Source organism: Filicampus tigris, chromosome 5, assembly GCF_054856515.1.
Source record: "Filicampus tigris isolate MCC_2025a chromosome 5, RoL_Ftig_1.0, whole genome shotgun sequence".
In the NCBI taxonomy this organism is placed as follows: Eukaryota; Metazoa; Chordata; class Actinopteri; order Syngnathiformes; family Syngnathidae; genus Filicampus; species Filicampus tigris.
Window position 1 is genome coordinate 4,543,465 of NC_141221.1, and position 21,282 is coordinate 4,564,746.

General features: G+C 39.8%; 2 protein-coding genes across 2 annotated transcripts; both read left to right on the forward strand.

Moving 5' to 3' along the window:
- The first annotated feature begins 9,096 nt into the window (after positions 1-9,096).
- LOC147146989 (arrestin domain-containing protein 3-like) lies at positions 9,097-14,773 on the forward strand. The gene is made up of 6 exons (XM_086032164.1): positions 9,097-10,375; positions 10,727-10,796; positions 12,509-12,656; positions 13,452-13,554; positions 13,660-13,922; positions 14,003-14,773. The coding sequence occupies exons 1-6, from the start codon at positions 10,120-10,122 to the stop codon at positions 14,093-14,095; spliced, it is 933 nt and encodes a 310-aa protein (XP_085888290.1). The 5' UTR covers positions 9,097-10,119; the 3' UTR covers positions 14,096-14,773.
- A 724-nt stretch (positions 14,774-15,497) lies between these two features.
- LOC147146990 (arrestin domain-containing protein 3-like) lies at positions 15,498-21,220 on the forward strand. The gene is made up of 7 exons (XM_086032055.1): positions 15,498-15,807; positions 17,622-17,663; positions 17,747-17,807; positions 18,206-18,356; positions 19,072-19,168; positions 19,254-19,510; positions 19,920-21,220. Exons 1-7 carry the CDS (start codon positions 15,546-15,548, stop codon positions 20,169-20,171), a joined length of 1,122 nt encoding a protein of 373 aa, XP_085888181.1. The 5' UTR covers positions 15,498-15,545; the 3' UTR covers positions 20,172-21,220.
- The last annotated feature ends 62 nt before the right edge of the window (positions 21,221-21,282 follow it).

Sequence of the window (21,282 nt, forward strand, 5' to 3'; positions counted from 1 at the left end):
ATATATTCTAGAATATCAACTCATATGTTTAACAGGGGCTACATACATTTTTTTATGAAGCTGTACAGTAGTTCCCACTAGCCCGGGTGTAGCGCCACCTCTGCATAGAGCCCATTCAGCTCTGAGTGCAGCAAAAGTGCGCCCCGATATGTTAATGCAAATGAGCAACTTGTTAACAAGAGTCTGTGTAAAGATATTTGCCCCCTATGAGGGAAACACATCACAGATCAGACAAGTCGAATGAACGAAATAACTTTGCTCATCATTAAAAGGGAAGTCACCCCCAAAATGTTGTATGTTCTATGCATCCCCGCTAGTCATTCTGATTAATATCGCGTTGGTGGAATATGAGTTACGGTGTTAAATCCACCCGCTTTTGTCCATCACCGGGGGCGGCCATTTTGTCACTTGCTGGCATTTGAAAATGACATGACAATTGCTCAGGTAACAACCAATCATGGCTCAGCTTCAGAGAACGGGTGAGCTGCGATTGGTCGTTACTGGAACCCTGAGCGACTGTGATGTTATTTTCAGTTGACAGAAAGTGGCAAAATGGCTGCCCCCTAAGATGAACATAAATGGGTGGATTTTACTGCTTTACTCATATTCCACAAAATGTACTATTAATCAGAATGCCTTGCTTAGACTAGTGGAGGCACATAGAACATATTATCGTAAAGAACAATTTGGGGCTGACTTCCCCTTTAACTATATAATATAAACCTGCTTATATAAAGCTTGACAAACATATAGCTGAAAATATTTCTCATATTGTATCATTTATTTTGATTTAATCCAAGATAATGTGTGGTGAGGGGGTACCCAAGCGTCCTCTATTGGCCAACTGTCAATGTTAGCTGACACCCAAACTCTCCCGGCACATTAGCAAAGTAGTTGGAAATCGCTGATGTGGTAACCTCCCACATGAATCAACACTTCTGGTTGGTAATGGAACAAACCCAACAAAAGTACAAAAGTCTGTGTACCTTTGAGTTTTTACAAGCACATTAAACTGTTCATACTAAATAATTAAATAGTAAATAGTGGATACGATCCTTCCTAACAAAGTTAAACATTTATGATTATTGAATATTATGACTTTAATCTCATAAGAGAAGGACCTTGTTCTTCTAAGATGTTTCTTTTTAGTGGTGCCCTAACAGCGTGTAACTCGTACAGTATCAAGTCATTTTTAAAGGTCTGCAAATAACTTTTCCAGTACTGAAATACATTTAGTTGTAACCATTGGACCTTTTTATAGGCAACGATGTTGATTCCTACAATAATTAGGCAGCTGTTAAATGATTTGTTATGAAAGGGGCCTCAAGCGTTCATCCTCAACAGATGTTTGATAATTATGTAGGTGAGATCATTTTAGTGTACTTTCAAAGTTATATGCAGCGATAGTCACCAAATACAAATCATGTTTATGATGCAGATTTGGACATAAACTACGAAAACACTTGAGCTACAGCACCTCTGTTGTGTGGACTTACTGGACTACAAGGTACTCGAGTTCAATTATTCTGGGCAGAAAAACGTTTTTTTTTTTCAACCTTATTTTCTTCTAGTCCTAAAACACGAGACGGTGTTTGAGCCAGAGCGGAAAACGCTTCAACAATTAGAGGTCTGCACTGCCTTTCTTTCGTTTGTTTGTTTGTTCTTTTTATTTCATTCTAAGCAGGTTTCCCCATCTGTGAAATTCTTGATGATCTGAGCCGGGTGGCACGTGCGCGGACTGCAGAGTGCTGATTTGTATAAGAAAAGACACCAACAGTCTATCTACCTAAACCAGAGGTCATCCTCTGTCTCACAACGGATGTTATTTCCATTTTTTGCTTTGAAAGCAGAGTTTTGCAAAGTTAGTGCTGAGCTCACACGGTGCCTTTAAGCTTCAGAGATGTACAGGATTGGTCATTCCTATTCACAGCTGTTAAATTTGTTTGAGTATACAAGCAAAAGATTTGCCGACAAGCGGTTGAAATATATTAATAGATGTACCCCTAACAAGCACCATAAATGACTGAAAGGTGTTTTTATACATGTGTGGGTTTTTTTTCCCAATAGCCAATTTAGGAAAGAAAAAAAAAACCTTCAATCAGAATGTTAATCAAATGCATCTAAATGTACATAAAACATAGCCCTAGTGGGAGTCTGAGAGGTGTATTGCTTACTGTTGCCTTATTGTGGTTACATGCCTTTAAAATGAAGAAAAGAAAACAGAAAACGTTTAAATTGGGCCCTCCGTTGTGCTTTCACCCCGGAGTCTATACATGCTTGCACGTAGGGTGAGTCTTTCATTTGTAAACACCTTTCACCCTGATTCCATCTACAAGCATAAATGATAGATGATCCGGCATCAAGGTCAGGGCAGAGGTTGTGTATCATAACTGCCCTCCTCCTCTCATAGACTCTTGCGTCGGGAGGGGCTCCCAGAGGCTCAGATGTAAACTCAAGCTGACTGTAACTATATGGTTGTGACAGATGAAGTGGTAGTCCCATTCCATGCAAATGTCAAGTGGATGCACTACACAGCATAGACGACCCACTGAATTAGCCAGAATGCAGAACTATTTCCAGTTCAGAGAGTATAGTATGCGCACTACCCGTTCGATACGCTGTCGCTTTCCAACTGATGGATCGTTAAGAAAGAAAGGAAGAAAGAAAGAAAGAAAGATAGAAAGAAAGAAAGAAAAAAAAAGAAAGAACGAAAGAAAGAAAGAAAATGTCAGCCTCTTAAAATAATGGCCTAAGTCATATTTTGTCAGCATTTGTATTTTCGCCTTAAACATCTTCTCGGGATGCTGGCCACCTGTGCTAAAATCGGCCGCATCCTTATTTACACCGATCATTCAATTCCATGCCTGAAATGAAAGGATTAATACATATAAGATAATCAGAATGTGGTTCCGATTTTATCGTGTTTTCTGAAAAAAACTGAAAAAAAGACTGAGGTCATTATTTTAAGAGGGTGTACAAATGTAAGAAAGAACCATTTTCATTGTACAGATTCATAAAGTAGATTGAGAGCTCAGCACTGGTATATTACAAACATTTTTGAAAAGGCACATAGTATCACCCTCAACATATGCATTTTTTTTTTTATCCAGCATGCATAAATTGTGAATGCGTGGATTTAACCCTAGAACACTAACATCGGGTGATTTTCACCCACACAATTTTTTTAGGTGATCTTTTTTATTGGGAAAATTAAAGAAGACAACTTCCAATTTGGCATACAGTGTTGTACTTTTGCATAAAGTGATGAAAACTGTATTTTGAAATAACGACCCAACTTTAATGATAAACAACAAAGTCATAATGTGAAGGAGTCAGGTTGCAGATGTTTTATGCGTCTCCCTTAAAATTCCTAAATGTCACGTAAGTGTAAAAAAGAGTCAACCCCTGTTAGAGGAAGGGTAAATTACATCGTAAAATGGCAACATAGCACCAATTTAATGTCCTTGTGCATGAAACTGTCTTTTGAATACAAAAGGCTGGAAAAATGCTGCTTTCATTTAAACAGCTAAAATGACATTTAAATAAAAACTTTGATAAGGTTTTAGTGACACTTGAGGCTGTTTTTGAATGTCAAACCACACCACTTAACTGTTGGCTGTATGTTATTTTTCTCCTCTTGGGTTCATAATGAGACGGGTCCTTTTGGAGTGGGTGCAAAGCACCACCAAAAGCTAAAGAATGATGTTATCCTTTGACGCTCGCTCAACTAAAATGTTGAGGTACGCCGACTTCTCACATCATCATGTGGTCCGTACTTCAGAGTTTTGTGTAACTTTTAAGGCGTACTTTCTCCTGATTTGAGGGCAAATTACAGAACGTATATATCCGGGGTAGTGAACATTAGGTCAATTTTTCAGTTTGTCTTTGAGCAAAAAAGCCGCAGAGCACTCAAAGAGGATACGACAAGAGTTGAGCAAAGATTGTAAAAGTTTGAGTGACAGAGTCTTTTTCCTCACTGAGTTCTAAAAGGGAGTTTAGACGGGCGATCAAGCGGATTTGATTTCGAGGAACTTGCTTGTTGGCTGGCAGATTTGGTTTTGAAAAAGCTAAACAGCTTAAGGCAAATATTTGACCTAGCTTTGACAGACATCTTGATGCAGCAGCGGCAATGTGATTTCAGGCTGCCATGCTTAATCATTTTTGCACATAAATGTATTGCAAACACGAGCGCAAGATTTATGTAACGGAGCTTTGCTGCCAAAAGTTCCAGATGCACATGAGTGCGCCTGTGAGAACTTGTCCAGCATGAGGAAATTTGTTTTGTCTAGCATGCGAGAATCTGTATTGCGTACATCAGGGGTGCCCACGTCCGGTCCTCGAGAGCCCCTATCCAGCCTGTTTTACGTGATTCCCTCGTCCAGCACACCTGATCAGAACGATCAGGGTCGTTATAAGGCTTCTGGAAAGTTCGCTGATGAGCTGATCATTTGAATCAGTTGCGCTAGAGGAGGGAAACGTGTAAAACTGGCTGGATAGGGGCTCTGGAGGACCAGACTTGGGCACCCCTGGTGTACAGAATACTACAAACCCCAATACCAATGAAGTTGGGATGTTGTGTAAAACGAAAATGAAAGCAGAGTACAATGATTTGCAAATCAGTTTTCACCCTGTATTCACCCTATTACTACAAAAACAGTAATATTCATGTTCAAATTTTTTACCTTTGTTTTGTTTTTGTTTCGTTTTTTCACTCATTTTGAATTTCGTCTTTGCAAAACATCCCGAAAAAATTGCGACAGGATCATGTCAACCATTGTTTTATACCACTTTTCCTTTTAACAACACTCAATATGTGATTGGGACCCGAGGGCACTATATCTTTAAGCTTTGGAGGTGGAATTCCTTTCCGTTCTTGCTTTGATATACAACTTCAGTTGCTCAACAGCCCGGGGTCTCCATTGAATACGTTAAATATCTTATCTTTGTAATCAGTTGAATGTTGGTTGAAAAGGATTTGTAAAAACATTTACACAATGTCCTTTGGGCAACAATTAGACCAAAATAAACATTTTACTTTGGTGTGCCACGGTGAAATTGAATATGCCTTTTTACAAACAATCCATCGTGGTACAAAATATGATGTTCTCAAATCTTTGAGGCATCTAAAAGACTGTTCATTCAGTCTTCGCCTGTGGAGCAATGCAGTACTGTACTGTGTTTTTATGCTCCACTGCCTGCTTTAAAAGAAGCAGAGTTGCTGTGTTCCTAGCCGAGGTCTTTGGAAGGTGAACGGTAATTGCTGAGGGAGGATTTAGCATGACGTTGGAACAAAGCACCTCTTTTGTTTTAATGAGACAGCACTCCATTCTTTGAGAACCCCACTGTAGAAATTAACCCGACACATGAATGTAATATGAAGTTTGTGTTCAGGTGTTTTTATTAAGCACAACGGGAGAGAGAGAGAAGAGAGAGAGAGAGAGAGAGAGAGAGAGAGAGAGAGAGAGAGCGAGAGAGAGAGAGAGAGAGATGCTCTCTGATGCAGGTTAAGTGTCCATATTCTTCAAATACTGACCTCCTCTCTAATAGGTGCCATGTGTCAATTAATTTGCATCTTTCCTTTGAATAAAGGCCACATCACAATCGGACACTGTCTTTATTCCCCACAGCAAAAATAACAGGTTTACTACACTCTCATAAGTCATCCACCAGCACACACACATTTACCGCACAGCCCAAGTGGCACCTGTGAAGCTAAAGTGCTCCTGTATGCAGTGTGAAGAATTCTTGAGCAAAAGCTGCGCGCGTCCAGAAAAGAATTAAGTTTTGAAAGTACATTACTACGTCTTTATGGTTATAATGTCTTTTGACAGAAGTTTTACCTATATAAAGGCATTTTGACACTTGATAACTTGTTGGGGAACATACAGTATCTTTACATTTCTGTACCTGGAAATTTGCAATGCATGGTTAAAATGACCATTTTTACCAATTTCATTATTATTTTTTTTGCTCTCAAGTGGCACAATTCCAATAGGCATCAGGGCAGCGTAAAGATAATCTGGGTGTCCGCTCTGCTCGTTTCATGTGTTCAACAAAGTCATCGTAGTCGTCGCCTATTGGCCTGTCCGTCTAGCTTTTTTTTTTTTTTTTTTCAATGAAATAAATGTGCCTTGACTCAAAACTGTTTGAAAAACACTGCTCTAATTCAAACATAAGTCAATACTTCTGACCTGTCATTTTCTCTTCGGGGTGGAAAACAAATTAAAAGAAGCATACAGCAAAATGGCGAATGCTTTTGTCCACATTTCATAGGTTCTATTATGAGACTCAAATCTGAAACGGCTTTGGTGGCACCGTTATCCTTTGTAGTTGCAGAGCAGACTAACTGATGGTCTGCAAAGGATTCTTGCCCACTGATTGGGGCGAACTTTCAGGAAATCCCATAACGTTTTTTTGATCTTGTTTCACTCATTAGGATCAGGGATGGACGGTTGCTGTTTGTATTCTGCAGTTGCGTGTTTCCAACACATACCAAATAAGTGGTGTTTTATTTCTCTCGATACACACAGAGGACCTTGATTGTTTGTGGATGCAGCAGACAATTGTAAAATCACAAACATAAAGTCTGTGTCGCTGTGTTTTGGAATGACACGCGCTGTACCTCTGGTGAGAAATTTCAAATAGGTAATTGTGTGTGCGCGCGGCTCTACATACGTTATCCTTACCTGGTATCACATGACCACAAACTGAGAATTCATCAGTCCTGAGCTGACAAAGAGCTCATTTGTGCCCGGTTGTCACGTCTTTCAGCACCATTCTGAGCCACCTCGGCCCTGACGCGCATTGTTTGTGGTGGAGAAAGCTATCAGAGGATCTGCACAAGATTAGGGCTGGCAACTGTTCCCCTCTGTGGCTTCCTGTTTTGCCACAAGAATTCTTTTGGTGGGTGCAAAAAAAGCAGCAAAACAGCACAAATCGGAAAGTTAACTCTTTCCCCTCAAGTTTTATGCTTCTCAACTTAGCCAATGACAACTTCATAAGGAGAGAACTCCACATCTTGAAGTTGAGCTCAGGTTTCTGTTCAACACACACAAAAAAAAAAACCATTTCTAATTTCCCTTCCACTTGACTTTCCCTCCACATTTTCTCCCTCATAGGCTACATCGTCTCCCTTCCCTGCATCTAAATTGCAAATGGCAGCAAAGTCGACTGGCGGCGGAGCATCTCAATGTCATTAGAACTGACCCTGTGGAATAACCGGAGGAGAGAGATGGTGTGTAGAAACTACAGATCAATAACAGAGCTGATCCTCGTGGTTATTTTATTTCACTTTAGATTTACCGTAGACCTGCCTCGCTGAAATATCAACTCAACTGCTGTGTCAAAAGCATAAAAAAGAGCAGTATGATTCTCCCACACAAAACCTTTCACCACATAACCTAAAATCATCTACACATGCGGTTTCTTCTGCTTCTCAAGGTCAGAGGTGAGTTGGAGCCGTTCACAGCTGACGTTGGATGAGAAGATGACTATGATGGACTTGGTCGCCAGTCAATTACATATGAACAGACCACCAGGCACATTCACACATTGGACACTTCAGCGTCTTCAAATAACCTGAGCTTTGGAATGTGGAAAGTGAAGTACTCGGACAAAAGAAACAATGTGATTATGGGATGAACATGCAAATTCCACAAAGAAATGTGCAAAATCACGTTCAAACACAGACTTTTCAACACTTAGGCAGATGCACTAACTACACGGGTCTTGGGACTTATTTCCACTGTAAACATTCCAAATAAGGACTGTTGTAGTTAAGCTTAAGGCACTAAAGAAATGTTAAACAGATGGAGATTTGGCGCTTTGCATTTGACTGTTGCAAATAGTTGACCTACATGTCTTCATTCTTGCAAGGATTTGTAATTCTGGCAGGGTGTTTTTGACTGACCACCATAACGCAAGCAGAGGTCTTCATGGATCAGTGAATCAAAAACACAAAGCAAAAAAAACATTTTTTTAAATAGCCATATTTAGTCCTACTGCCAAAGACATTACATCTGGCATTTTCCTGTTACTGTCAAATGACAAGGAAAAATGTTCTGGGTATATGTCGTGTGTTGTCAGATTTAATTAGTTGCAATAAGCGTTTTATCTCCGTGTTGTGCACCATAAACCTATAAAAGCGCAATTAATTCAACTTCTTGTTATAAAGCATACTGCAAAAAAAAAAGTGTTTGGAAATGACATAATGATGTGTTGAAAAAAAACAACTCGTAGAGCGCACACACCCCAACAAACACGGACACACGCACACACAATCGTGTTCGTTTCCTACTAAAAGGTCAAGCTCATGCTTTGTCAAAGACAATGGTTTTATAATAAAGTATATAGTGCCATCTAGTGGGTATAGCAATTCGAGGACTGTTCCTTGCAGCGTTCCCAACCAGTGTTCCAGAGTGACACAACATTTAAGTGAGGGGTGGTCAGTGGCGACCATGTATGCGCGCGTCATTCTTTATCATAACTTCAGTCGGGGCTTTTATGAACTCAAGTTCACTCATATCCGCAACAATGCCCTTCACTCTCAAAATCAAGCAGGAACAAGTCTAAGTAAGCAACATTTTGCTCAGCTACTAGAGCAGAGATCTGCAGCGCATCTCTTTCATACATCTGCTGTGGCTCTCTGTGATCAAAGTGTTAAGTATTCTGGTTAATTTTGCACACACACAAAATGTCAGCGATTGCTAATGCTCTGGGTCAGATGAGACTTGTTTGACCTGGCAACTTGTGCTCAGGACTGCAAGCTAATTCGAAGAGGAGGGAAGGGCAAGGGGGAGTAGCGAGGGGCGCAATATGTTGGGGGAGGGTATTCTAAGCGCATTCTTTTTTCTTTTTTGTTAAACTATTTCCTTGGTATTTATGATGATGCATGTTTTTTGTTTTTGTTTTTTTACACTTTTTTTTAAATACTTTATTGAACATCGAAAATTACAAACTCAGCTCTCAGTCGGGCCGGAGCTTTGAACTGTATGACGGAAGTGGTGGAAAGGGTATTTGACGTCCATTTTTGGTGAACAGAGGGTTGTAGAGCCACTAAAGCTTGTAAAGCGTGTTCGGGGGACCTGAAAACGGGGGAGTCTGTGCTGGTTCTGAGTGTCTACTCTACGCTATTAGGTTCAACAGTTGCGGTCAAAAGACGTTCTCCACTTAGAAATGAGTGGGATGTGTAGTACCACATGTTCCCAGCAGAGTACACACTCCATGTATGGTTGCGGTTAGTACCGGATAGTTGGGTTTCAGCTAGTTTATGTTTTGTAATTTTCAATGTGAAATTACGTGTTGTTGTTTTTTTTAACGTGACGACATAAGATGCCAAATATAGTTTTACACACAAAACAAAGAAGGCCTGAAGATATCGAGAATTCATGTGGGCGGAGTTAAACGTTTAGGGTGAACCACTCCTCGAACTGCGCCCTGCAGCCATGGCTGACTCAGACTCACTCGGAGTGGAATGGTCAGCCGGAGACGTGGCCACTGGCCAGTGCCCACCTCTTTTTGTGTTTTCGCAGTAGGCGCAACTTGTGCCGTTGTTTGACTGCAGTACTTGTAATGTTCCGCCTTCTGTTATTCAAGAAGTTACTAAACTGCTTTAATTTTGAGATCGGTGAGGAAATTATCAAAGGACTCACCGGGCTGTTGGAGTCTTGAACGAAACACATATCTCTCATAACTTTCGTTTTTCTTAGCAATACAGTGCTCATCAAATTTCTGTAGGACCCTATCAAACTTGTCTTTGTCTTCGGGATCATCACATACAAATGTGCTGAATACCTCGATGGCCTCCGCTCCGGCAATGGTTAGCAACAGGGCTATTTTTCTTTCGTCCGTTTCGTTACCGACTCCTACGGCGGCAAGGTAGAAGCTGGTATTGTTGCTTGAAAGCCCGCCGACTCGCGTCCACATTTCCAGTAACTTCTTGAATAACAGAAGGCGGAACATTACAGTACTGTCAGTTTGTTTTCTTTGTTTTGTTTAGTTTTCTCAACAAGGACAGCTTGACGTATCCCATCGCTATCAACAAATGTCACCCATTACGGAAATCACACACGAAGCTGTTGATTTCTTGTACAATTGTAACTTTTGAATTGGAGGGCAACGATGTTCGACAAAACCTTTAAGGACTTTAACCTTCATTTTAACGCTCTGGACGAGAGCAACACTTTTTCCAGTGGAGATCTGGTGACTGGACAGATTTCCTTCGAGCTCTCCAAGAAGACAAAGATTAGATCAATCTCAATGTGTTTGACGGGAAAGGCAGACGTCCACTGGTCCTCCGGAACCAGGAAACGTAGAAGGACGTACCATGCAAAAATTGATTTATTTAATCTCAAAAGCATGATTTTACCAGAAGGAGGTAGGTGCTTGTTCCTCCCTCTGCACCACAACATTGTAAACTACTGCACTCACAATGGCTGCATATACTATCCAATACAATTGCTGTTAACATAAATCTTCCTCGCAGGCAATAATGCAGCAAGTGGATGGTAACCAAAATGTATGACATCATCAAACAACTCGTCATATGAAAACATAAATTGGTTGCTCCCATAGTGTTAACCAGACTATGAAAGAGAACAACCTTTGAATATTTGTAGATTAGTCAGTGTACTTAATAAAGTGGCCAGTGAGTACTTGTGTATTAGTCAGTGTACTTAATAAAGTGGCCAGTGAGTACTTGTGTCATAACATTCCTTTCCCTTTGCAGCTGTTGGGGGCCCTGCCACTCTTCCTCCTGGCAGGCATGTGTATTCATTTTCATGTCAGATCCCGCATGGGTAAGAGCCTCTTTGTGTGTCACTTCTGTACTGCAATATGTCATTATCTTTTGTCTTGTATCTACTCCTGTAACCCTAACAATAAACTTACTGAGATAGAATGCAGGACACTCTCACCTGTCACTGTAGTAGTTCAACTGATAAATTGCTATTTTACAAATATTTTTCTATCAAATATGGTGGACAAGTGGTTAACACACTATCTGTACAGTTGAGGTTGGAGGTTCCAATCCTCTACTTTGTGGCGATTGCATGTTTTCCCGATGCTTGCATGGGTTTTCTCCAGCGACTCCTGTTTCTTGCCACATTTGAACAATTTGCATGTTAAATTAATCAGTGACTCTAATTCAGTGGTCTACAAACAATGGCCGTGTTTTACAGGTCTGCAGTAGGTAAAATAAATAACTTCTGACATGACCTGCAACCTTATTGGGTGCCCTAAACTACTACAACTGCTACTACTAATAAATTTAACTTATGGAGCATTTCTGGATATGCAATAAAATGATTAACAACTAAATTATTAACAATATATATCTCTGTATGTCTCATCAGAGCATCGGACTAACATGAATCCAAAATTGATTTACAAAGTAAATATTCACATTTCCACTCATGTTCACTGTCTTAATGATAAATGTGCTAAGTGAGGAGCAGAGGTTTGTCAGCAACAACAAATATTAATGTATATATATTTTTTGTTAAATCAGCACATTTATTGTCCACACATGCATGAGTGGATGAAAAATGAAGTTGTACTGTCTTAAATTTTTTGAGGGCAACCCTGCTCATGAATAAAGATATTTCAGTTTCAGAAGCAAAAATGCTTTAATTCACTTTCTGCTGTCCGTATCAAGTTCTGATTTCTGAACATATCACATTGATGATTAATTAAGATGCTCAAGTAAACACTGCATTAAAAATGGTAATTTTATTTCAGATTACTATTGTTATGCTTCTAATCGTGAAGTTGTGATCAGGGCAGGGGCGGACCTACTCTTGTGTGATACCGGAAGGGCAGGCCTCCTCCAAATTATGAAAAATCACAAACTATTTGCCTTATCACCTTTCACAGAGAGTTAAAAATAACTTACACAAACACACACACACACAGAAACGCTAAAATAACTGTAATACTTAATTGCTTGCTTGATTGGTTTTATTATGGGTAATAAAGTAGAAAAACAACTAAGTGGGCCTACCATCCTTTGATTTTTCTGTGTGCGGCCCTCGGACGAAAAAGATTGGACACCCCTGCTCAAAATTGTCCTTTAGTGTAGTTGAATGTTTGTTTGTGCCCTGAAAATGGCTAGCAACCAGTTCAGGGTATACACCCCTTCTTGTCCAAAATTGGATGGGATAGACTCCAGCAGAACCCGCAAGCCTAATGAGGATAAGCGGCATACAACCCTGGATGGCAGATGAATTAATGAGGGTATTTCACCAATATCTATTGTAGAGCTTTGCTCTTTTTAGATAGACTTAGGCGTGGATAATTCCCGCAATTATGTCCACCGCACAACCACATTGTAAATGCCGTGTTCAAGCACACCCCAAGCAATTGAATTGAAGTGTACCTAATAAAATGGCCGGGGAACGGACCTGAAAATGATGTTATTGTCGACATGTAACGGGTTTCTAGGAAATTATTAATTAATGATGTATAAATGTTATGTCTTTTGTCATGTAACATGTAACGTTCATCAATGCAGAGACTTTCCGTCCAGCTTCCATGGGCCATATGGACAAATCGCCTACAACCTGACAGTGGGCATTGACAGGCCGTGGCATATGTCAAAGGAATTTGTGACAAAGTTGAACTTTGTGCACCACGTCGATTCCAACCAGCCTGAGCTAATGGTAAATTACACTTTACATGGCCATCATCAGCTACTTGCAGATTCACAATATGGGCTGTTTGATTATAAAGACCAGAGTTTTACATTGGTCATTATAGCTGCATAAAAATACACAGTCAACCTCCAATTTATTCGTATTCAAAAATTTGGGGGGAAAAATGGAAACAATCCATTCAAATTGAAATGATCAGCCAAAATGAATAATGACCCGCATTTTCCTCTTGTTGCTTGGTGGTGACCCATTTTTTTAGACTTGAAGAAGAATAAATACCTTTTTCAATTTAAAAATAGCCTCTGACAACACATTTTATTATACACAGTTTATTATATTTCCATCAGCTGTTTAAAAAGAGTATGATGTACCGGCAAAAGTATATCACTCACCATGAGGGCCGCTAGCGTGACTAAATTAGTGGCTAAAGCGCTAGGCATCTTACACGACCCGCCAGTTTACAACCAAGCATTCTAACTCACATTCACACCTATGGACAATTTAGATTGAGTATTGATTTTGTATATTATTAGCATTTAGTATTAAATTAGCCTAATATGCATATTTTGGGAATGTGAGAGGACGCTTGAGTACCCAGATAGTAAAACAATTTACCATCATCGGTACTCTTCTGTGATTGCATCACAAAACTACAGCTCACCGAACTGAACTGTCGGCCTTTGCGATTTGCTGACATCTCGCACGCGACTCTTCAACCTCGTGTTTTTGGTGCAAACTCTGAGGCATATTTTCCACCCCAAATCTGGGCCTCTAACAGAGCTGTTGTTGTTTTTTTTTTTCTAGGCTCCCCTCTCAGGCTCCAACAGCATGAACATGTGCTCCCTTAGTTGTACGACCAGTCTTATCACAATGACAGCCAGCGTGGAAAAAAAAGGCTTCACTCGAGGTAATTTTCAAACCATCCCACCATTCATCTGACTGAAATTTCCCACTTATTTACTATGTTTACACATTTTTATTTATTTTTTATTTTTTTACACATTTTTTGTAGGCGAAGCAATCCGGATCATTTGCGACTTCAGCAACGCTTCATCTCGTACGGTGACCCCTCAGGCCAAGCTGAATCAGAAGCAGCAATACTACACGCGGGAAGGGCTCCAAAGAAGGTTAATTGTGAAAAAATTGGACTCTTTGACTGGGCAGCCCATCAGTGCTCACACCGAATCACACACTGAGATGATGCTCACCGTTCCCGCTCAAACATCACTCACCATTTCCAACTGCAGCCTCCTGCACGTTGAGTATGAAGTCGAGGTAAGAACGACCAACTGGAACAATTTCCTGTCCTCATAAATTCAGTCATTTCATCATTTCCTGTTTTGTGTCTCTTGTAGCTGAACCTTTGTCCACGAGCTTCCTACAACCTCACCCTGCTGTTTCCCGTAGTCCTTTGCGACATCCCTTTGCATCGCCATTATTTAGAGTAACCTTTTGAAAGTGCTTTATATGAGATAGGGATGCAATGCTTTTGAGTTTACAGTTCGCTGATCTTGCTACATGACTGGAAGTGCCTTGTTATACCCCAACGCTCTTCTCATGAGGATCAACCGGTCTCATGACCTTTTCCACTTGGTTTACATTATAAACTATGCAAAGTTTGTGTTGAACAAACAGTGCTTTGGGACTGCCTCACGTGTATCCTTTGCAGTATTTTAAATGTATTAAACTTTTAACATTGTCTTTGCGCAGCCAAAACAATAGGGACACTCGTACCTGATTGAATGTTTTCCTTTACAATTGTTGTTCAATTTTTGATTGAAATTGGGTGGTCTTAATGTTTGACCCTCTCATCTCATGCTGAATAAGGTAGCCTCAATATTAGGAACACCTCTCAGTATGATCCTATCCTAGATAGATTTTTCAAGCAGACAATGCATCTACTTTAAACGTTTATCTGGATACGGATGATTTTATTTTGTGCAACCACTTGACAAAATAAAATTGAGTGAATTCAACCGTCATATTTTTTTCAGTGTCCCCCCCCCACAAGATTATGCCAAGGTCTTAACTGTTCGAACAATGTTTTTTATATTTCATCAGCTGTTAAGCGCGCTTCTCCCTGGGAGATTGTGCATAAATGAAATAAATTAAAATGCGAAAAGCAAGCAGTTTTTCCTCAGTGATATTATTGTGATTGTAAAGGACTTGAAACTTCTGCATATATTGACTCGAGCAGCAACGTTCCCCCCCTACGCCCCTCCCTCGTTGCCACGGTGACTCATCGAATCGAGGTCCCATTCATGCTGTCTTTACATAGTTGTGGTGCCCTCGCTAAACTCCCGGTGCAGATACTCCAAATTATGTAAACTGATTCAAATCAGAGGTTCTGGAACCGGAAATTTAAGAGTTTCCTATCTTGGATTGGATCAATTTAGATTTCAGGATTACAGTCAGAGTTTGTTGAACCTGCTTTGTGTAACAGACCCCAGATCATATTGTGTACCTTTTGAAATGTGTTTTATAAAACAAATGTTGCTAACATACAGGGGCAGTATTATAATTAAATTATGACTTTCATTCATCCATCCAAATCAGTTGAATCCGTTTTACTAAGTATGATCATTGGTTGTGAAATACAGTGTAGTAGTAGTAGGCAAACCCTAACCCTAGTTTGAAACCCTACTTTGAAACCCTAACCCTAGTTTGAAACCCTAGTTGGAAACCCTAACTCTAGTTTGAAACCCTACTTTGAAAACCTAACTCTAGTTTGAAACCCTAGTTGAAAACCCTAACGCTAGTTTGAAAGCTTAGTTTGAAACCTTACTTTGTCCAAAGGGCGGGGGGGGGGGGGGGCTGATGTGGTTAGCCAGAGACGCGCCCATTGCGGGAGGGGTTTGTATCGCTGTGGCTTGGGGGTGAGACAACGTTTTTTTAATCATGCCGAGCACAGTGAAGAGCCTGAAAGTTACTTACAATGATTTCGCCGAAAGAAATACGTTTACTAATGGCGATACCGTGACCGGACAAGTCATTTTGGAGGTGGCCAAAGAATGCAAAGCGGAGTCGCTTTACGTGAAATTTAAGGGCAAAGCCGAAGTATTGTGGACCGAGAGACACGGACAAACATCTGTCACTTACCACTCCAAGGACAAGTATTTCAGCATTAAACATTACTTTATTCGAGACGGAAACGCCACTGGTAAGTGTCTTTTTTGTTTTGGTGGGGTCAGCGTTGCAATGAGCACACTACCGTGAGACTGTGAGATGCCCGGAGGAGCAATTTGTACTGCACTTAACGGAAAGTCTTACGGTTGTTTGGAAAAAAACATGTACTGGAGTCACCGTTATTTATTTCAGCTCACAAAACAGAAATTTACATATTTTCACTGTGTTTTCTCCGCATTTAGTATCTTACAAAGTTTAAAAAGGCTTTCGAGGGCTTGCATTTTTAGTATGCTACCTTTTACCTTCTACAATGAAACGGTGGATTATGTAATTTTTACAAGCATATTGAACTACGCCTTCTTTGCAACTGCACATGCGTGTATCTAATAATAGTCTTGCTTGTGGATATACCTGAACGTCATACTTGTTGTGATATGTATGGAACTAGTTAAGTGGCCTAGGCGGAGTTACAGATCATGCCACCTACCGCATATGAGACCCGCGTAAGGATACGCAGTGTGTCTCTGTACTGCTGTTATGTGAGAACAAGTGGTAGTAAAGGTTCATCGACATACAGTACAATGAAGTCTCGACAAATAACACAACAATACTTTAATAAAAGTACACAACGTATAAACACACACACGCACACACCACACACACGCACGCACACACAAACTTAGTAGAAGTTAAGGTCACCTGTCGGAATATTTACTTGAGTCTTACAGATACAGAAACGATAGTATGACAAAAATGTAAAACATAAAAGTAGTTGAATCAAAGATGACTAAGCAGGAAAGTTTAAATTCTGTCTCTATCAATCAAAAATAGTAGATTGTTTTCCAAATATTTGCACTAACATGGCAAAAGGCGGAGACAAATGACACGCCTAGAGCCCAGAAGGTTAAACTGCACTTAAAAGTCTAATTTTCTTGAAATGTTGACTTTTTATCATTATAGTGAAATGCCAAGCCGTGTCAACATAGAGTATATTCACATCTCAGATGTCTATTAAGACGGACACTAAAATTGCAGAAAACAAAACTACTGTTTGTTTTAGTGTATTTGACAAAAACACAAATACAAAAAAATGAACAAGGTTAAATCCAGTGGAACTTCTAAAATGTGAATGTCATGTCCAGCAAATCATGCAATACCTCAGTTTAGTAAGTTCACTATTCATTTCGTTTTTGGCTTATTCAAAACAATTGAAAAAAAAATGATGTTAATGCATGATGTCATATTGTGTAAGTCTCAGCATACATCACAAGAAGAGAGAAGAATTCAGTCATTGTGTGAATTGCTCGATATTTTGCAAGTTTGTAACTTAAAAAAAAAGCCAAAACAGGTGATGTTAACAGAATAGCAACGTCAGAAGAGAAGAATAAGGAAACCATCTGAATGACAAGACAACTGAAGAAGCTGTAGTTAAGTAGTTTCTGCTGGCAACAGTTTGACAGTGGAACAGATGATTTATTTCTATTATTTCCCATGGGGAAAATACAGGGGATGCAAAAGAAGGTATACAGTAGTATCAAATTGGTGAAATTAGCAACGTATGATTCATGCGTTTGTTTGTTTTTTGGTGTTCTTTTAGATTTTTTTTTTCTGTTTGATGAATTGAAGTGAAGTAACATTAGTTGTTTGTTTTTTTATATACTTTACTGTTTACCTACTTTTGGACCATCCTTTACATTCTAAAGGCCAACAGATGTAAACTAGTGTTTCAAAATCTGTTTTTATATTCTACGACACTCTATATTTTGTTTGAAAACATAAATGCATTATACTCCCACTCCACTCCATTCTGGGTCTGTTGAAAACGTTAAATTGTGTTCTTCTTATCAGACGACAATCAATCACTACTGACCAATCAGCACGGAGAAAAATGTACGTATCCAACACATTTGTTTGGCTCGCAAGACCAGCTAGACTTAACATGTAACGTTTCATCGATTTATTGTGTTTTTCAGACAGTAATTCACTTGCCCCAGGATCTCATGTTTTCCCCTTCACCTTTCAGTTCCCTTTACAGTAAGTTGTCTTTCAGCTATGTTTGACGATGTGGTGGTCATGAAGAAAATAATTGAATTTGCTAAAAAAAAAAAAAAAAATACAACAAAATCTCTCATAAATGATATGATTAATGTTATGTGTTATGAGTTTACACTTTATCTATATCAGGGGTCTCAAACTCTGGTCCTTGAGGGCTGCATGTTTTAGATGTCCCCTTCCTCCAATACACCTAATTCAAATGATCAGCTCATCGGCAAGCTATGCAGGAGCCTGATAACTACCCTGATGATTTGAATCAGGCGTGTTATAGGAGTTAACCATCTAAAACAAGCAGGATTGCAACCCTCGAGGGCCGGAGTTTGAGACTCCTCACCTGCAGTATATGAAAGTCATGGTGGTCTTATGTTCTACATTAGGGAAATGCCCTCTTCCTTCAACGGTTCTGCTGGTAAAATTGTGTACCTGCTGGAAACCAAGTTGAGTAGATCCATGAGGATACGCAGCAAAGATACCATCAAGATTCCCTTCGTGACACAAGCGGTTTCCAACACGTTGGAGGAAATCATGGTAAGTGCATAGTTGCATCATAAATCAGTGCTAATACTGTTTTCATGCACAAGTTAACCTGGTTACTGATATCTGACATCAGGTCTCTGCGCTTTTTCACACGTCACTGTAAAATACCGATTGACGCAAACCAGTCACCTACAGCCAAACCGTGTTCCTTTGACGCTAGATGGCGGCGAGGCTCCTTTCAGCTTGTTTAGTTGGGAATTTTTCCAAAAGGAAAAACATGAATGCACCGAGGTTGGATGTTGTAGCTTCAGGAACAAACTAGCTGTATTTAAATGGATGACTTTACATTTCTTTACAGTTAGTTTTGACTTGTGAGTAAATCTCTGAATACTCCCGGGATGTTTGAACATTATACAATTGCCCAATTCTACGTTGAAGGTCCTCATGGAATTGTTATTATGTCAATACCTTCTCAGATTAAATAATTTCATAGTTTGATGAAACAGATACACTCCTCTACTTCTTGCGGATGGAGACTCTATCAAAGAGCTATTTTCAAGAAGTGATATCCCCACCCCCCAAAAAAAAATATATCGGAATGAATGCACCATTGACTAAACCTAACTTAAAATCAGTGGCCTTTGAGTGCAAGTTTTGTATTTCTGAAATGGGATACTTGCAACTCTCTCACAGTGCAGATGGTCAGAACGTGTGTGAACGTGTTACACGTGACTGCTTTTCTCCCTGGAATGTGTTTTTTCCTCAGATACCTCTACACGATTCTAAGGATAAAAAAATGCACATGCTCAACTCGGGAAGTGTAGCTATGGATGTCAAGCTTGAAAAGTCCGGTTTCTTCCAAGGTACAATTACTCCGAGTGACATTGACTAACGCTCACCTAAACATCCGGGATGTACAGGCTGAACCCATGCTGCTCTGTGTTTCAGGAGAGGGCATAAACGTTGTAGCCGACATTCAGAACCACTCCACTCGTGAAATCAAACCCAAGTATTGCATCTACAGAAAGCACAGCTTCTTTGCAAAGGGAAAGAGGAGGCTTGATACAAAAGACCTCTTGAAAGAGGTGGGAGAACCTGTTCCTCCATCAGCCAGCCAAACGGTCAAAAGGATCATCACAATCCCCCGTGATATGGAACCTTCCATCCTCAACTGTAAAATCCTCAAAGCAGAATACAGACTCAGGGTACAGATGGTTTTTTTGTTGTTGTTTTTTTTCCACATAATGTAATGAACACAGTAGTCTGCATCAGTCGAGCTTGGTTCAAATGGTACACTTCTATAGCGCTTTATCTACAAGAGGAATTAGACCTTTATTGTTGATGTCCGAGTTTCAGCGCACATTGTTTATTGAAACAAAGCAATTGGGTTTTGTCCTTTGAGCTGTTGTCCTTCCTCCAAAAACAAATACAGTACTTGTTAATGGAGATTTGTGGCAGCCAATACACGGAGATCTGTCATGTGACGTTATTATAAAAAGTCACATTTTTACAGTTTTGATCGATCGGACAATAACAACACGTCCAGACTGATAGAAAGGCTGCAGTCCAAATAGGCTAAGTTCACATTTCTCACAGTGGCTCTATTTTCCACAGGTTTATTTGGACGTCAAGTACGCTTCAGACCCAGAGATCAAATTTCCCATAACCATCCTTCCACCCTCGCAAGCATCTGCCGTGGCGGCGAGCCTGCCTTCTACCTCTGCTGAATTTGGATTTGGATCATTTGGATACCAGAACCCACCGGCCTGGGATGCGTTTTCACCACCACAACCTTTCGATCCCCCACCTCCCTATGAAGATTGCGGGATGTACCCCTCCTTGATGGATTTTGGTGGTAAACGGTGATCATTGACATTCTCCAAATGTGTGTCCACTACAGCTACTTATTGCTCATTTCAAATGTTCCACTACACTAGAAAAAAAATGGTGAGATAAATTGAAATCAAGTGGTTGCACAAGATAAACGCATCTGGACACAAATATATTTTGAAGTAGTGTAGTATTCTACTTGGAAGACTGGATCCAGATGGTTGTATTTTGCGCAACCACTTGATGAAGTGAAATTGTGTACATTCAACACACCATTTTTTTCAGTGTATTACATTTACTTAAAGAGAAGGGAAAAAAAATCTTGAGAATGTTTTATGCTTCCCCTCTAGTCTGAACACGGCATTCTGATTAATAGAATTCAACTTTATTGTCATTGCACACAACTCAGGTTAAGAGCAACGAAATGCAGTTTGCATCCTTCTAGAAGTGCTTTAGCAATATATAGATATACACAGTATGAGGACTACCGGTATACACATAAATATATTATGGCTATACTGTATAGGCTGTGAACAGGTTGTACATATGGCTATAATATGAAGGCTTTAATTGTGTAAATATAGCATATTATAGAGAGTTTATAACTGGCTATAGGTGCGATATTTACAACAGGCTGAGGGACTGTAATTAGGGCCTATGGCATGGCTAACTATGCAGTATTTACAGTAGTGCATCTGAGATAATTTACTGATGAATTGTGCGTGCGATGGGATAGTCCGTTATTTCAGTTATGGTTGATTTGAGTTGGTGTGCAGTAACAGTCCATAAGTGTTAGTGTGGGTCAGGAGGCAGAATTAAGCAGCCTGACAGTTGTAGGAACAAAGCTGTTCCGGTATCTGTTGGTTTTAGTCCGGATGCTCCTAGAGCGCCTACAATGTTGCCTTTGTGGAATATGAATTATGCAGAAAAATCCACCCTGCATCCACATGTTTGATAAATGCATTGTTTTGTATTTACACTCATTCTACGTATATTTAAAGAATTTAGAACCTTTTTCAACTCGTTGTAATGTTTTGAAAGTTTCTACCTGTTTTCTCTAAATAAAAAGTAACTGTTAACTATTATTACTATTTTTTTTATTGTGTGTGTGTGTTTTTTAAAATGTAATTTTAGTGTTTGTTTCAAC

What these genes read in the sequence shown, in the direction of transcription:
- LOC147146990 (XM_086032055.1), top strand. Translation starts at nt 15,546, where the DNA reads ATGCCGAGCACAGTGAAGAGCCTGAAAGTTACTTACAATGATTTCGCC. An exon ending in TCGAGACGGAAACGCCACTG is followed by an intron (nt 15,808 to 17,621) that starts GTAAGTGTCTTT and finishes TCTTCTTATCAG; the next exon opens with ACGACAATCAATCACTACTG. An exon ending in ACACGTTGGAGGAAATCATG is followed by an intron (nt 18,357 to 19,071) that starts GTAAGTGCATAG and finishes TTTTTTCCTCAG; the next exon opens with ATACCTCTACACGATTCTAA.
- LOC147146989 (XM_086032164.1), top strand. Translation starts at nt 10,120, where the DNA reads ATGTTCGACAAAACCTTTAAGGACTTTAACCTTCATTTTAACGCTCTG. An exon ending in CATGATTTTACCAGAAGGAG is followed by an intron (nt 10,376 to 10,726) that starts GTAGGTGCTTGT and finishes TTCCCTTTGCAG; the next exon opens with CTGTTGGGGGCCCTGCCACT. An exon ending in TCATGTCAGATCCCGCATGG is followed by an intron (nt 10,797 to 12,508) that starts GTAAGAGCCTCT and finishes TCATCAATGCAG; the next exon opens with AGACTTTCCGTCCAGCTTCC.